Here is a 15,179-nt window from a genome sequence, read left to right as displayed (position 1 = left end):
GATCCAGCCCCCCATTGGGCTCTAAGCTCAGCAGGGAGTCTGCTTGTCCTTCTGCCTCTGCCCCCCCTCCACTCTTGCTCTCTAACTCAACAAAATCTTTGGAAAAAATAAAATAAAATAAAATAAAAAAGAAACACCAACCCAATACCAATGTGGCAAAATGCAGCTGCCCAGCCCTGGGGGTCAGGGGGTGTAGTGGACTGAGGTGTCCAGGGCGTGGGAGTCCTCGAATCTGCCAGAATAAGAAAGTCTACACAGAACACACGATGCTGAATTTGGAAAAAAATAAAAACCTGCTCAAGCCTTTTATAATTTAACTTCAAAAATCAATGGCATTTTTTAATCAGTGAGGGCTCAGCCCATCCATCTGCCCCCTGGTGTCCCCGCACCGAGGCTCAGGTGGGACACTGATGACCTCTGGTAGCAGGCCATTCAGGAGCCTCGAGACCGTCCCCCACAAATGTGCATGAGCCCCTCCTCCGAGCCAGGCAAGTCCTGGGCCAGGGGACGAGGCCGGTCAGTAACGAGCCTCCCTCGGTCCCTGGGAAGGCGGGCGGGGACAGTCGGTGGACTGCTGCAGGGCAGCCGGGCCATGAAGGTAAGTGGGTGGGGGCCGGGTGGGACGCACAAAACGCTGTCAAACACAGGATGCTCAGCAGAGGCCTCCGGAAGGCCTCACTCAGCCTGGGGTCTGAAGGTCAGGGGAAAGCTGTGGCAACAGCAGTGCAAAGGCCCTGGGGCAGGAACCAGCTTGGGAGGGAGCCAGGGCAGTTCAGCCGGGGGGTGGGGCGCTAGTGTCCCTGACTCACACAACCCTGTACGGAGAAAAGGCGCCCCTTCACTCCTTGGGCAAAGCCCCCTCCAGGCACACCAGGGTCTTGGGCCACAGGAGCAGCTCCCAGAGACCAAACCGGCCAAACGACTGCCCTCTGTGACCCCAGAGCGCTCCTGTGGGGTGGGGGTGTCCGGGAACTCAGGAGGCTGCAGGGCAACGGGGGTCTCTCCCTCGCGGGCTCTCCACCCCCACCTGTGTCTCTGCCAGCCCCCCCAGCCCACGTGAGCTGCCGTCACACCGACTCCTCCGTCCCCAGACAAGCAGGTTTTTAAAGAGGAAACCCAGGCTCAAGGAGCAGGCTCGCCTGGCAGAAACGGGGCCTCGAAAGAACAAACACCTTTGCACAAAATAAGCCACTGGCCTGTGGCTGCCGGTGCCCACTCTGCTCGGGGACAGGATGGAAGGGTGAAGCGGCCTCCAGCTAACTCCCTCTGACAGGGCACACACACCCCAGCACCCTGGGGGTCAGGGGACAAAGGTGTCCTCCTCTGGACCTGGCCAGCAGTGGGCGTGTGCGCTCCCTGTGCGCCCCAAGACTAACCAGGACAGAGCCCTCACTGTCACTCCTGGGTCACGGAGTCCAACCGCACTGGACAGGTGGGGGGCGTGGCCCAGACCCTCCCTGGATACGAGGGCCCCGGGGAGTGTGGGGTGCCTGGGGAAGCTTGTAGGGCTGGCAGCAGCCACACCTGTGCACCCGGAGCCCCGTGGCAGGAGCCACTTCTGCAGCCCCCTCCCCACCAGGCTTCAGTGGAGGGAGAGACCCCTGGACACCACGTGCCGGGGGGGGTGGAGGTCGCTGCAGGTGCACACAGCGTGGCCAGCACTGGGGACGGCGGCCCGTAGACACAGCCACCACGGGAGCCAGGAGACGGGCTCAGCGCCTCCCCAGACCCCTCCTAGCCACCCCCAGCCCACCCCAGTGGCTCTCCCACAAAACCACTTATGGGGGCCGAGGAGGGAGGGGAGGTCACAGGGTCAGCTAAGCGTGAAGTGCTGGGCGCAGAGGTCGTCCTGCCGGCCCAACAGACCCTGGGCGGGGATGAACTCCAGTGGCACCGACTCCTGGCCCTTCTTCTTCAGGTCCCGCTCGAAGACCTGCAAGGGACGGACAGATGGACGCTCCCACACTGCGCGGTCCCTGCACCCCGGCCACCCAGGCTTCAGCGTCCCCCCCTCACCTCAAACGCCGTGAGATCCAGCAGCGGCGCGATGCTGACCTCAGGCACGGACAGCGCCTGGTTGATGACGCTGGCGGCCTGGGACACCTCGGGGTGGTAATGCTGCTGGAGGGCCTGCAGGGCACGTGTGACGTCACCACCCCCCCCGCCGGGCAGCCAGGAGACCCGCACGCCGCACACACCCAGGTGGGCCAGGAGATGGGGGACGCGCCCGGCGTGCTCACCTGCAGCTCCCACAGCGAACTCTCCAGAGCCCGGCTCTTGGCGGGGTCCTCCTCTTCGGGGTCATAGGGGTCGGCATCCAGCTCTAGGAACGAGACCAGGCCCTGCTCCACGACCGGCCCCGGTGTACTGGCTGCTGGGGGAGGGCAGGCCCCCAGGTCCCCCAGCGCCCCCAGCCGCACTCACCAGGGCCCAGGGGGCGGTGCACGAGGACGCGGCAGGCGGGGTGCCGGCGCAGCAGATTGCAGATGAAGGGCAGGACCATGAGCAGGGCCTCGGGGGGCGCCGTCAGGGCCAGGCGGGACAAGCGCTTGGCGAAGGCAGCCACCAGGTAGGCGGGCAGATGGCTGGGCGGGACGGTAGGTGTGACTGAGACCCCCTCGCCCAGCACCCCAGTCCCCGCTCTGGGTCTCAGCCCCACCCCTGGCACTCACGAGGATGACAGGAAGAGATCTGCCAAGTGGAAAAACCGGGCCCGGTACTTGACGTGAAAAACAGATGGGTCCAGGAGACCGTAGAGCTTGCGGTAGAAATCAGGGTATTCGCTAGGGGAGCGGGAGTGTGACTGAGCAGCAGGCACGGGGGTGGAGCAACGAAGAGACCGGTGGCGGCTTCCAGGGGCTCCGTCCCCGCCCCGGCCCTTCTCCAGCCCAACCCCCACCCCACCACCCTGGGCACAGCCCAGCCGGCTCCCCGGCCCGCGGCGGACACCTCCCGGGGGAGTACTCACAGGTTGTGCTGGTGAATCAGGACAAAAAGTCCGTTCAAGGCCAAGAGGCTGATGGCTCCCCCTGCAGACACGTGTGCGGCTGTGAAGCCCCAGCCCAGCCCATCCCTCCAGCCCGGGGCGAGTCCAACAAAGCTGCAGGCCGCCAGGCCGGGGCGGCGGGGAAGCAGACTCCTGAGGACGGCCCCCCAGCCTCACGGCCGCAGGAGCCCAGCCCGCGGGCACACACCGGCCCGCCCGGGAGCTCAGCACTCACCCATGTCGTAGGCGCGCGTCAGGAAGTCGATCATGAGGCTGGGCTGGGCCAGGTGCGGCAGGATAGAGTCGTGCATGACCACCAGCACCTTCTTGTAGAGGCTCAGAGGCAGCTGTCGGGAAGCCGCAGGTGTGGGTGCACCTGCCCCACTCCAAGAACCCCGTGAGCCATACGGAGCCAGACGGGGCGCCTGCTCCCCGCCCGCCCCACCCCGCCCCTACCTTGTGCCTGAGAAAGCCGAGCCACATCAGCTGGAACGCCTTCCTGTGCTCCTAGGGTGGATGTGGCGTCAGAGCTGCCCCCAGGAGGGGACACCAGACACACGGCCTCCCCGCCCCCCTGTGGGACGAGGAGCTCGAAACCCCAAATCCGAGAACCCCCTACTAGACAAGAGAAAACGCCCCGCGTGGATCCCAGCCGTATGGAAGCAGAGGAACGTCGCGTCTGTGACCGCCCACAGTAACAAGGGCCCACAGAGAGCCTGGGAACTGGGTACGTGTGCGCCTCCCCCACCCCGCTCCCGCTCCCTATGAGGAGTCCCTGTGTGGCACCCCGCGCCTGCCTAAGCCAGGCAAGGGGCAGCTAGTTCTCTTCCCGTCCCACATGCGTGCCTCCTTCTGAAAGGACCCCCCTCCCAGGGAGGCCACCAACCCCTCCGCAGCATCTCACCTTCAGATGAAGCACCTTCCACGTGCGCGTCAGCTCTGCACAGAAGGGAAGGATCAGCGGGCACGCGGGAGAGGACGCAGCCCACCAGGTGCCCCTGCCCGACCGCCTGCCCAGGACGCTCACCCACGTGCTTCACGTAGAAGCTGGAGGAACTACGCTCCCGGCGGGGGAGGCTCACAGCCGACAACAGCGTGAAGGCGTTGTTCCAGAACGTGAGCGGCACCTGCAGAAAGCCTAACCTGAGCACGGGCATGGCCACCGCCCACCCGTCCCCAGCCACGGGACCCAGCCGGCTCACCTCTGGGTACCTGTCAGCGACGCGGCCCACGACGTCCGTGGCTGCCCGCATCGTGTGGTAGCGGATGTCGTCGTGTTCCAAGTACTCCTGGAACTGGGACAGGAGCAGCGAGCAGTCGTCCTCCGGAGAGAGCAGGCCTTCCACCACCGCCTGGGTGCCGAGCAGGGAGGTGGGCCTCAGTGCGTCAGCCCCACGACCAAGGGACCGCCCAAGGAGACCACCGAGCCGGCAGCCTCACCCCTCCTGCAGGGGAGGGTACGGCAAACGCACGGCACTCACTAGCCACCTGTGCCAGGGCCCATCCCAGCTCTGGCCGGAGGCTCTGTCCCCCCACCCCCGTGCACCCCACCTTGAAGAGCTGCCGAGGGAACAGGTAGTAGCCGTCCCACTTAGGTTTCTCCAGGGGGTGAGCTCCTTCCAGCTGCACGAACTTCATGAGCGTGCTGAGAGCCAGCTCCTGGGGACAGCGCGTAGCAGGGTGGCCGAGGCGCCTGACCACAGGCCACGCCCACCGCAGGCACAGCCACACAGCTCCCCCCAGCACGCAAACCCAAGTTCGCTCCACACGGCATTCCCACAAGTACCGGGACGCCAGGACGCCAACCAGACAGGAGGACACGGCCTCAGGAGGGTCCAGGAACGCAGACGCAGGCATCCTCAGCCCCCCTCCGTGCGTGTGGACGGCCCACGGCTGGGGGTGCAGGGAACGCTGGAGGCGGTCAGCGTGACTCACCTTGACCTCAAAGGAGGGGTGAGCCAGAAGCTCCTGCAGGCGGTTACAACAGCTGTGGTAACGGTGTCTCATCCACACCTTGTACTTGCGCGCAGCCCCCTGAGACCCTACGGGGAGCAACAGGCTCAGCCCACACGTGCCCGCTACTCTCCACCCAGCCCCACCAGGGAAATGGGTGCAGTCACCGTGGCCCCAGACCTGGGGCGGGACGAAGAACCTCCTGCCCCGAGGGCACAGTCCCTCGTCCCTCATTTTACCCCAAAACCTAAACGACCGGGGGTGGGGACGCATGACCCCAGCTTCCTGGGACGCTGAGCGCACAGATCGGACAGCGTCAGATGCCACGAGCAGACCCCGTGGTGACCGGGCCGCGGGGCTGTCTCTGCCCCCACCCCCCGCCCGCCCCCGCTGACCCGCGGGCCCGCAGCCGGAGGACGGCCCGGCGCCCCGGGGACGCTCACCTGCCATGGCCGAGCCCTCGGACGGCAGCCGGCCCACAAACAGCTCTCCGCGCTCCAGCAGGGCCCCGAAAAGGCGGCTGCACGCGCGCACCGCCTCCTGGGTCTCCGCGTGGTCCTCGGACTGCGGGAACAGGCTGGTCGCGGGGGCCCCCAGGCCCCACCGCTGCCCCACGCCCGGCCCCGCCATCCGCCCGCCGAGCCCCCGGCCGCCGCGCCCCGCGCGCCCCCACCTGCAGCACGGCCAGGATGTCGAACACGGCGTTGGCCCGGCCGCGGCTCCCCAGCACCGCCTCCAGCAGGCGGCCCAGCGCCCGGCGCGCGCCCTCGGGGCCGGGGTCCCGCTCCATGCCGCCGCCGCCCCACGCGACAGACACCCGGCCCCACGCGCCGCCGCCCGGCCCCGTGACGTCACCTCCCCGCGCCGGGCTCTCCTGCACGCGGCGGCCGCCGCCCTGCCCCGCTGTGACGTCACCTCCCCGCGCCCGGGGCCTCCGGCCCCCGACGTCACCGGCCTGCGCCTCTGGCGTCATCGCGGCGCGTCTGGCCGGGAGGCGTGCGGCCGGCCGGCATGGCGCTCTTCCACGTCGCGCGGTACGCGGGCCCCGAGGCGGCCGGGGCGGAGGCCGAGGCGGACGGCCGGGCGCGCGCGCTGCTGGAGCGGCTGCAGTGCCGTGCCCGAGAGCGGCAGCAGCAGAAGCAGCCGCAACCGCGGGAGGCCGCGCGGACGTCGGAGGCGGCGGGGCGGCGGCGGCGGCGGCCGCGCAGACCGCGGAGGCGCGAGGGCGGCGGGGCCCCGGGGAGCCCGCACGCGCCGCGGGGGAAGCGGCGGAAAGTGGACGGCGAGGACGAGAACGCAGGTGGGGCCGGGCCGGGCGGGGGCGCGGCCGTGGGACCCGGGTCCGCGGGGGGCTGACGCGCCGCCCTGGGCCGCTTCTGCCCCGCAGGGAGCAGCGAAGAGGCGCGCGGGGAGAGCGGCGCGGGGCCGCCGGAGGAGCCGGGCGGACGGCCCCCCGGAGACGCGTCGGGGCCTCCAGCCCAGGCCCTGCTGCTCGGGGGCTGCGGGAGAAGCAGGGCGCCGAAGGTGAGCGAGCGGCCGGCGGTGGAAGGGAAGCCTTCGGCGACTCTGCTTCAGCGGGAGCTGCGTGGGGTGGTTGGGCCAGTCCTGCCGCCGCTCGTGGGGCAGCTCGGAGGGCGCGCCTGCGCCTGGTGGCCGTGCCCAAGTGTCCAGTACGTGAACGTCTTCCGACTGCGGTCGCGTGGCTTGTCCGTTTGTTTTTGGGTGTCCGAGTCTCGTGCAAGCTCGGTATTTTTGCTTTGATCGTAAAAAAAAGATTTTGTGAGTATAGTAAGTGGGTTTGTTGTTGTCACAGTTGGGTCTTAAAACTAGTTTCACTTACTTGGTGGGTGTGTTTAAGGAGTGTCTATTTTCTGCTCATCCACCTGGTTAAAAAAAAAATGGAGTTTCCAGGGGGCTTTTAAGTTAGTCTTCTTTTTATTTTGGTGGAGGTTTTCAGTGAGTACCGAGCTGCCAGGAAGGAGATGGCAGGCTTGCCAGGGTGCGTAGGGGCCCCTTCATGTCTGTGCCCGTGTGGAGGTCCATGTTGAGTTGGGATCAGCCGGGGTGAGATGGGCAGGGGAGGTGAGCGTCTGGCAGAAGGCAGGGTTAGCGCAAAGGCCCTGAGGCAGCAGTGAGCTTCGGTGTGTAGGAACAGAGCATATGTGGCTAAGGTACAGCCAGTGATAGGAAATGAGGTTGGGGGCCGGTGAGTGCCAGGTCACGGATGGCTCTGCAGGCGCACCTTGGGTGTGGATGTTATCCTAGGTGTGGGAGGAAGCCCCCCAGGGTGGTTCTGCTCAGGGGAGTGTCACTTTCTGGTGTGTGTTTCTTAATTCCTTTAAAAGTTGTGTGGACAGTGGGGGACGGGAGAAGCTGGGAAATAGGGTAGTCGGCCTGCCTTGCTGTGGTCTCTTCAGCGTGAGTACCTGAGTCCTTTGTTTCTGCGGGTCTTGCTCCCCTAGCCCCACGGACCCCGGAGTATTCACTTGGCCTCTCTTTACGGTAGGTCCAGCCTTTCCTGCCGTCGTGGTTGGCTGAGCCAAGCCGCGTTGGAAAGAGTGTCACTGAAGATTTGGTGCCTATCGAGGACATCCCTGAAGTCCACCCTGACATGCAGAAGAAACTGCGGGCTCATGGCATATCGTCCTACTTCCCAGGTGCGGGGGCAGGGGCACGCTTTCAAGAGCCTTCTCACCGAGAGCCGTACGAGGCCACAGTGTAGCAGCTGTGAACACAGGCCCCAGGCATGTCCAGCTCAATGCCCTCTGGGTTTTTGGCATCTTTGGCCGCCTGGGCCTGGTGCTGCTAGAGGCTCTGCTGCCATCGCTGAGCGAGAACAGCCTCGTCTGGAAGTCAGAGGTGAAGGGTGAGGTTACTTTGGACTCCAGTGCTTGTGCTGATCCTGGGTGTTCCCGCGCAAATGTGACCTGTGTCTCGTCCTTCTGTCCAGTCCAGGCAGCAGTGATTCCTGCCCTCCTGGAGAGCACAGCCAACGGGTTTCTGGTGGCCAGAGGTGGCTACTGGCCCAGTGATCTCTGTGTCTCTGCCCCAACGGGCAGTGGGAAGACTTTGGCCTTTGTCATTCCGGTGGTACAGGTGAGTATAAGGACCCCCACCCTCCAGGTGGGCTCTGCAGGCAGGGAGCCGGCTCTGCTGACTCAGGTGGTTGTCGTGTCCCCCCCCCGCCCCCCAGGCCCTATTACGTCGAGCTGTTTGCCAGGTCCGTGCTTTGGTTGTGCTGCCCACCAAGGAGCTGGCCCAGCAGGTACGTGCACCCCACGTCCCCAGGTCAGACCTAGGCCCTGTTTCGCTGTGGTGCTCTGTACCAGGTTGGTGACGGCCGCTCCTTCTCCAGGTGAGCAAAGTGTTCAACATCTACACAGATGCCACTCCTCTGCGTGTCGCCCTGATCACTGGGCAGAAGTCGCTGATCAAGGAGCAGGAGAGTCTTGTCCAGAAGACGTAGGTCCTGCGGGGCTGGGGGCTCCTCAGGGAACAGGGAGTGGCTCTCTGAACCCTGTGTGCAGGCTCCCTGTGGTATTGGGGGGGGGTCGGCGTGGGGCCTTTTGCTGAGCCACTCCGCTCCTCAGAGCAGACGGCTTCCGCTGCTTGGCTGACGTGGTGGTGGCCACTCCTGGCCGCCTGGTGGACCACATCGACCAGACCCCAGGATTCAGCCTCCAGCACCTCCGCTTCCTGGTAAGTCCCCCCCCGGGGGATGGCTGGGGTTTGGGGCCAACGCAGACCTCGGCCACCAGACACCAGGCTTCTCGCTTCCCCTAGGTCATCGATGAGGCCGACCGCATGGTAGACAGCATGCACCAGTCCTGGCTGCCCCGGGTGGTGGAGGCGGCCTTCCCGAGGGACGGGGCCAAGGAGCCCTTCGCTCTGCTCCAGAGGCGGCAACCCCGGGCCACGACTGCCGCCAGGTACCTGACACTGAGCCTGCCCTGCACTCGGTGTGGCCGCCTGTGGACAGCCCCGTCGTGCTTTCTCTCTGTCTTTGAGACCCCTCGGCCCCAGTCTGGTCTGGTGTGTTCTGGGGTGGCCGGGGCTCTGCAGGTCAGCTGGCTAGACCAAGGCTGCTGTCCCATCACCCGCTCCCCTTTCAGTATTTCTTGTCCTCAGATGCCACTGCAGAAGCTGCTCTTTTCGGCCACTCTGACGCAGAATCCTGAGAAGCTGCAGCAGCTGGGCCTCTACCAGCCCCGGCTCTTCTCCACGGGGCTGACGTACAAGGGCCCCAGAGACACTGACGAAGACAGGGACTCCGGCGGGAAGTACACCTTCCCTGCAGGGCTCTCGGTGAGCGGGGCGTGCAGGGGCGGGGAGGGGGTGCCTCAGGTGCTTGGGGCCTGGCCGACCCTGTGCTGTCCCCACAGCACCACTACGTGCCCTGCAGCCTCCGCACTAAGCCACTGGCCATCCTGCATCTGATCCTGGAGAAGAATTTCTCCAGGGTCCTCTGCTTCACCAACTCCCGCGAGAACTCGCACAGGTGAGGCCCAAGTGGGCGGAGGGGGAGGAGAGGGGAACAGAGTGGGGGCAGGCTCCAGGCCCTGCCCACCCGGCTCCTTCCGGCTCTTCCCACCCAGGCTCTTCCTGCTCGTCCAGGCTTTCGGAGGTGTGAGCGCGGCTGAATTCTCCTCCCGCTGCGGGCCCGGCCAGAGGAAGGCGGTCTTGAAGCAGTTTGAGCAGGGCAAGGTTCAGCTGTGAGTACCTGGAAAGAGGGAGGGGGATGCTCCCGCCAGCTACCAGCCTGGGCCCTCGGAGGGCGTCTTCCTGCGGGAGACTCGCCGCCTCAGTGTGGTGGCTTCCCCAGCAGGGCCGGGCGGGGGGCGGAGGGGGGCTCCCGGCCTCGGGCAGGGCCCACAGCCCCGGTGTTCCCCAGCCTCATCAGCACAGACGCCACCGCGCGAGGCATCGACGTGCAGGGCGTGCAGCTGGTCATCAACTATGACGCCCCCCAGTACCTGCGCACCTACGTCCATCGGTAAGGCCGTCCCGCGCTCTTGGAGGGAGGGTCCCCGGAGGGAAGCCCTGTCCCCTCGGGCCCCTGGGGGCCACCGTCCTGGAGGTAGCTGTGCTTGGTTTCAGGGTCGGAAGAACCGCCCGCGCTGGAAAAACCGGACAGGCCTTCACGCTGCTCCTCAGAGTGCAGGTGCGTCTGCTGGAGTCCGACCCAGGGCCCGGGACCTCTGCCGGCAGCACTGCTCGCGGGAAACAGGGCCCCTTCCCGCTTGCTTCCCCGCAGGAGAGGAGGTTCCTCCGCATGCTAGCCGAGGCTGGGGTGCTGGAGACGGCACGGCACGACATCCCGGGCGAGCTCCTGCAGCCGCTGGTCCCGCGGTACGAGGCGGCCTTGTCCCAGCTGGAGCGAGCCGTCAAGGTGAGGGGCCGGGGCATCCTGGTGACCCGCGTCTGGCGTCTGGGAAGACCGGACGACGTGTGCGAGAAGGGGAGAGGGTGGCAGGGCGGGAAGGGGCGCACGGCCCTGGGAGGGGGCCAGGGCCAGATCTGCATTTTCTGAGCGAGTGCTGGGTGCTGCCGCTTGGGAGGGGCGGCAGGTGGCGCCCCGCGAGCCTCTGGCCTCCCTTCCGCAGGAAGAGCGAAGGCAGAAGGCGCCCTGACGGGCTCGGGGGACAGGCGGGCTGAGCCCACCGCAGCGCAGACCCTTCTCAGCCCGTGCCTCCTGCTGGGCCTAGCCCCCTCCTTTCCGGAAGAACCCTGAGCAGTGGCTGCTGGGTATGTGAGCAAAAGACCGATTCCTTGGGTTTCGGAAGGAACAGCCAGCGGAAGGGGCCTCCTCCTGCCAGGCCCTGGATACGGTCGCTGCAGCAGGCCTGGCGCCAGGCAAGCTCGGGCCCGGGGGAAACCGCTCAGGTTACTGCAGAGCTGACGGGGCAGCGTCTGGGGCGTAGCCTTGGGCCCGTTAGGGGACCCTGGGTGTCCTCAGGACGGCTGCCGCCCGCCGTCCTGCACATCGTGCGCCGTTCCGGGCGCCGTCACAGTGCGAAGCGTCCCCGCCCACGCGGCGTGGGCACAGCCCCGACCGCGCAGCGGGGCGTCTCCGCACGGGGACGAGGCCAACCTCACTGCACGCCAGGACGTGCGTCAGGAGCGTAACGGAAAACAGGCTTCAGGAGCGCCGAGCCGCTGTTGGGGTCAGAATCCTATGCTGATATTAAAACAAACTTTAAAAACCCAGGATCAGGCTGTGGTTTTTCTGTCTGTCCTGAAAGCGTGCTCTTCGCTGCGGCCGCGTAACACTGGGGAACCCGGCCGCGTGGTTGCTCACGGGGCCGCGGGAGGGTACAGGAAACAGGGACGGAAACCAACCTTCTCCACGTGAAACCAGCTTCTCCACGCACGGGGGCCGCGCACGGCCCACCTGGCTGCAGCCAGGAACACAAAGCTGCAGAAGCCCCAGGACAGGGACAGGGCGGGGTGGCCTGGGAGCCGCATGGGACCCACTTCCCGCCCCCTCGCGGGGCCTTGCTGGCCGCTGGAGCCTGGCGGGCTCGACGTCTGTGGGGGCGGCTCCACCACGGAGACACCGAACTGCCTGTGCCAGGGACGTCCCCCCGACTCCCGGGAAACCGAGGCCAGGCTGACTGGGAGGGCCTGTCTCCTACCGGCACGCTCTCCCTCTCTACACAGCGAGGTGTGTGCTTACTAGTTTCTTGTGTCACTTGTTGCCTTGGCGCACGTGTGATGACTGGAATCGGTGCTGGGCACGGGGAGACACGGATACGACACGCTCCGGCTCAGAAACACGGATACCAGACAGATGCGCGCGCACGGGCAGCTCGCACGGCTGCTCCCACTTCCGGACTCCGCGACGGGTTTCCAGTCGGACGGCTAATCTTCTCTACCGCGTGTTGCTTCGTTGTTTTATTTATTTATTTGGCCTCCTGAGTCCGTTGTGTTTATTGCAATTGTACCTACATCTTCTCTCGGTCTGCAGGGAAATAACGATCCTGGTCAACGCGAGTCCTTCATATACTTGATCATCATTAATATACTCTTTTTTTTCTTCTTCATTCTATATTTTAACATTTCAGGAATTTTTAAAATGTCTATTTAAATTCAATTAATTAACATATAGTGTATTATTAGTTTCAGAGGTAGAGGTCAGCGATTCATCAGTTGCATAGAACACCCAGTGCTCATTCCATCACGCGCCCTCCTTCATGCCCATCCCCCAGTGACCCCAGCCCCCTGCCCACCTCCCCTCCAGCAAGCCTCAGCTTCCTAGAGTTAAGAGTCTCTTATGGTTTGTCTCCCTTCTGATTTTGTCTTATTTTTCCTTCCCATCCTCTATGTTCATCTGTTTTGTTTCTTAAATTCCACATATCAGTGAGATCATATAATTTTTGTCTTTCTCTGACTTACATCACTCAGCATAATACCCCTAGTTCCATCCACATCGTTGCAAAAGGCAAGATTTCACTTTTTGATGGCTGCATAATATTCCATTGTATATATGAACCACATCTTTATCCATCATCTGTCCATGGACATCTGGACTCTTTCCACAGTTTGGCTATTGTGGACATTGCTGCTATAAACATCGGGGTGCACGTACCCCTTCGGATCACTACATTTGTATCTTTGGGTATGTTTCATTGTTTTAAATAACCTACTCGCCAGGTGACAGTCATATTCCTTCCTCCTCAAACGGGCAGTCCTCAAGTGCAGTCTTAGCAGTATCTACGGATAATGGACACAAACACATTCGCGCTTTCCAAGCTGAGGACCAAAGGCACCAGTTCACTGGTCTCGCACGGTGTTCTAGAGCGTCACCTGTCCAGCATCTTCCCCAAAGCCTGACGGCGGAAAGATGCCATTTTGACACATCCACGTTGCTCAGTCACCTGCTTCTCAACGTTAGGTTTGGATCTCTGTAAATCATGATGTTCGTCGTCATTAACCTGGGACCTGTTATGCTTCAGGTGATAGGATAATGAGATCTGTGCTCTCAGAACAAGTGTGGATTCGTAGGTCCGTCGTGGCGTCCCACGGGCTCATGGACACAGCGTTCTCAACCGTCACTGTGGACTTAAACACGGTGCCCATGTAAGTGCCACTTCTCCCTGCGTCCACACTCACTCAGTGGCCCGGATGAACCAGTGTTCTCCCACAGAGGGGCGTCTTCGCGAACCCCTCCCGGACCAGAAAACACCCAACCAGATGTCCCTTGATCTCCGTGAGGCCACGTCTTGCCATCAAATGTTCCTGCAGGAAACGGGGTAAACGCACCTGTGACAACTGAAGTTTGGGTTTCTCAGATGTGTGGACGCTGACCCAGCGGACGCCGGTGCCAGTGAGTGAGGCGGAAACAGGGAGGAAGACCTGTCCTCCTCTACTCTTCCGGCTACAGCCAGGTACTTAGTGATGGGGGAAGGTGGAGCGATACCGGCGGACGTTGGGGAAATCAGTGCACAGTGTGAGCGACCTGCTGACTACAGCAGTGTGAAGTCTCCTCGAGACCTCGGGGACAGCGACGCCCTTGGTGCAGCCCAATCACGAGTTTGCGGCAGGAGTCCTAGTCCTCGTGGCTGCTTCCACCAGGAAGCCCAAGAGGGCCTGGAGCCCCGCGGTGTGAGCCAGTTGTGCCGGCCCCTGGGTCGGGCAGCCACTGCTGGCTGCGTCTCCGCGTCCACGTCTCCGCGTCTGTGTCTCCGCGTCCGTGGCCCTCAGGCGAGCCCACGCTTGCCGTCCCTGGAGCTTCTTGTGAAAGGCCAATGACCCGCACGAGGTCTGCATTTGCGGGGGCTGCTTGTGACCCCGCTGCCCGGCCCTGCGCCCACGCCCCCAGGGAGGCTACGCCGCGGCCGCGGTCGGAGGGGCTCCCCGACCCTTCAGAGCAGGGCTCCATTTCTGCCCCGAGCTCACGCTGTCCGTCTGCGTCGTGAGCAAACAGCCTGCGAGAAACACGTCAAACTGAAGATAAGAGTAAAAACCTCCCCGAGCGCCCATCCGTCCGAAGCCTGCAAACTTGCAGGTGCTAAAAGCACAAGGTCGAGCGTGTCATTTTCTGGAACGTCCTCGGTCACTGTGATTTGTCACTCCCGACGCCACGGAAGCGCACACGGCCCCGTGTTACACATTCCTTCCACGCTCTCTCTCATCTGTGAAGGTCGCTATCCCGGGCAGCGGTCCTCACCTGGGCTCGAATAAACGCTCGTCCTTGTTTTTAAGACACCCTGGAAGGTTTGTTCATTTTGCGTCGACGCGGTGGTCTGGGAAACGTGTGACCGTTCTCCGGAGGCACTCGGGGGCTCCGGACGAGGACCTCCTCTGAGCGCAAACTCGGAATGCTCACGGGACTCGAAAAACGAGTGCGTGCACACATGTCCGGAGCAGGTCTCCCAAAACACCCCTCGTCCTGCAGGCCCCACGGTCCCTACGGCAAACGCTCGCGGAAGTGGAAACACTCGGAGATGCTCCTGCACCTCTTTCAACATTGAGTCTTTCGATAATTTTCTTTGGGTTTAAACAGATCTGTTACTCATTTAAAGGATATTTTTATTTACTTTCATACTCGTACCTTCCTTAACCACAAACATGTAAGTCTCCTCCTGTTAAACATTTCCTCAAATTTGTCTCTTCGATTAAATTTTAAAACCCTTCAACAAAGCAGGTCAAATCTTGGGACGACAAACACTGGTCTGCTAAAGCCCGTAGGACAGAAGCACATGCAGCGTCCAGCCGCGGGCCGCACTTCCACGGAATAACGGTACGACGAATTCCAACGTAACCTCACAGCCCAGACCGGCCCTCGGCCTCAAACCAGGGTGGTGCGCCCGAGTCCACGTTCACGATGCTTCCCCTGGGCCGGTTCTCCCAGGAAGCCGCGAAACCAGCCTCTTCATAATTCCACGCGTTCTTCAGACCCGTTTACCTTCGCTTAACCACCAAAACGTCAGGGAGTAGTTACTGGGTACACCCCTGAAGGGTTAACTAAGAATTAAAGACAAATTACGTGCCCAACTTTCTTTCACAGACTCCTCTGCACTGGAGGAACCTCCTAAGGCATTGTTAATTTCTGCTTAAGGTTACAAATTCTTAGGGCAGATGCCAGCCAATTTTCGGGTAACTGTGATAAAAGGCTCTTGAAAAGCAACAAAACCTAGCAAGACGGGGAGTGCTCACAGGCCGTGCTCCACACCACCGGCCGCAGACCCTATAGGCTGCTGGGGGCGAACCGCGCGCACGTCCGCGGCGGCTGCTGTTG

General features: G+C 63.2%; 2 protein-coding genes across 6 annotated transcripts; one reads left to right on the top strand and one right to left on the bottom strand.

Annotated features, from left to right (window-relative positions):
* Positions 1-304: 304 nt before the first annotated feature.
* NOC4L (nucleolar complex associated 4 homolog) lies at positions 305-5,790 on the bottom strand. The gene is made up of 15 exons (XM_036108768.2): positions 5,613-5,790; positions 5,383-5,503; positions 4,922-5,028; positions 4,538-4,645; positions 4,189-4,338; positions 4,014-4,113; positions 3,891-3,925; positions 3,443-3,493; positions 3,222-3,333; positions 2,969-3,029; positions 2,673-2,783; positions 2,425-2,585; positions 2,241-2,323; positions 2,017-2,130; positions 305-1,933 (listed from the first exon to the last, which is right to left on the bottom strand). The coding sequence occupies exons 1-15, from the start codon at positions 5,727-5,729 to the stop codon at positions 1,814-1,816; spliced, it is 1,551 nt and encodes a 516-aa protein (XP_035964661.2). The 5' UTR covers positions 5,730-5,790; the 3' UTR covers positions 305-1,813.
* Positions 5,791-5,923: 133 nt separating this feature from the next.
* Positions 5,924-11,146, top strand: DDX51 (DEAD-box helicase 51). Of its 5 annotated transcripts, none has more exons than XM_078061159.1 (14): positions 5,924-6,239; positions 6,327-6,463; positions 7,446-7,596; positions 7,890-8,035; positions 8,133-8,204; positions 8,295-8,401; positions 8,530-8,638; positions 8,723-8,868; positions 9,052-9,244; positions 9,322-9,437; positions 9,535-9,651; positions 9,831-9,932; positions 10,037-10,328; positions 10,543-11,146. In XM_078061159.1, exons 1-14 carry the CDS (start codon positions 5,951-5,953, stop codon positions 10,567-10,569), a joined length of 2,004 nt encoding a protein of 667 aa, XP_077917285.1. In that variant the 5' UTR covers positions 5,924-5,950; the 3' UTR covers positions 10,570-11,146. The 5 variants fall into 5 exon arrangements, with proteins under 5 accessions (XP_077917285.1, XP_077917284.1, XP_077917283.1 ...); XM_078061158.1 differs by having other exon boundaries at positions 8,723-9,244; positions 10,037-10,100; positions 10,194-10,328; XM_078061157.1 differs by having other exon boundaries at positions 8,723-9,244.
* The last annotated feature ends 4,033 nt before the right edge of the window (positions 11,147-15,179 follow it).

This window comes from Halichoerus grypus, chromosome 13 (genome assembly GCF_964656455.1).
Source record: "Halichoerus grypus chromosome 13, mHalGry1.hap1.1, whole genome shotgun sequence".
In the NCBI taxonomy this organism is placed as follows: Eukaryota; Metazoa; Chordata; class Mammalia; order Carnivora; family Phocidae; genus Halichoerus; species Halichoerus grypus.
This window is presented reverse-complemented; position numbering and strand designations above follow the sequence as displayed.

Bases quoted from the DNA above. Each gene is read 5' to 3' on its own strand.
- NOC4L (XM_036108768.2), bottom strand. From the start codon at position 5,729: ATGGAGCGGGACCCCGGCCCCGAGGGCGCGCGCCGGGCGCTGGGCCGC. The intron at 5,504-5,612 runs GTGGGGGCGCGC...CTGTTCCCGCAG, and splicing joins ACATCCTGGCCGTGCTGCAG to TCCGAGGACCACGCGGAGAC. The intron at 3,494-3,890 runs GTGAGATGCTGC...CATCCACCCTAG, and splicing joins GGAAGGTGCTTCATCTGAAG to GAGCACAGGAAGGCGTTCCA.
- DDX51 (XM_078061157.1), top strand. From the start codon at position 5,951: ATGGCGCTCTTCCACGTCGCGCGGTACGCGGGCCCCGAGGCGGCCGGG. The intron at 6,464-7,445 runs GTGAGCGAGCGG...TCTTTACGGTAG, and splicing joins GGAGAAGCAGGGCGCCGAAG to GTCCAGCCTTTCCTGCCGTC. The intron at 9,652-9,830 runs GTGAGTACCTGG...GGTGTTCCCCAG, and splicing joins GAGCAGGGCAAGGTTCAGCT to CCTCATCAGCACAGACGCCA.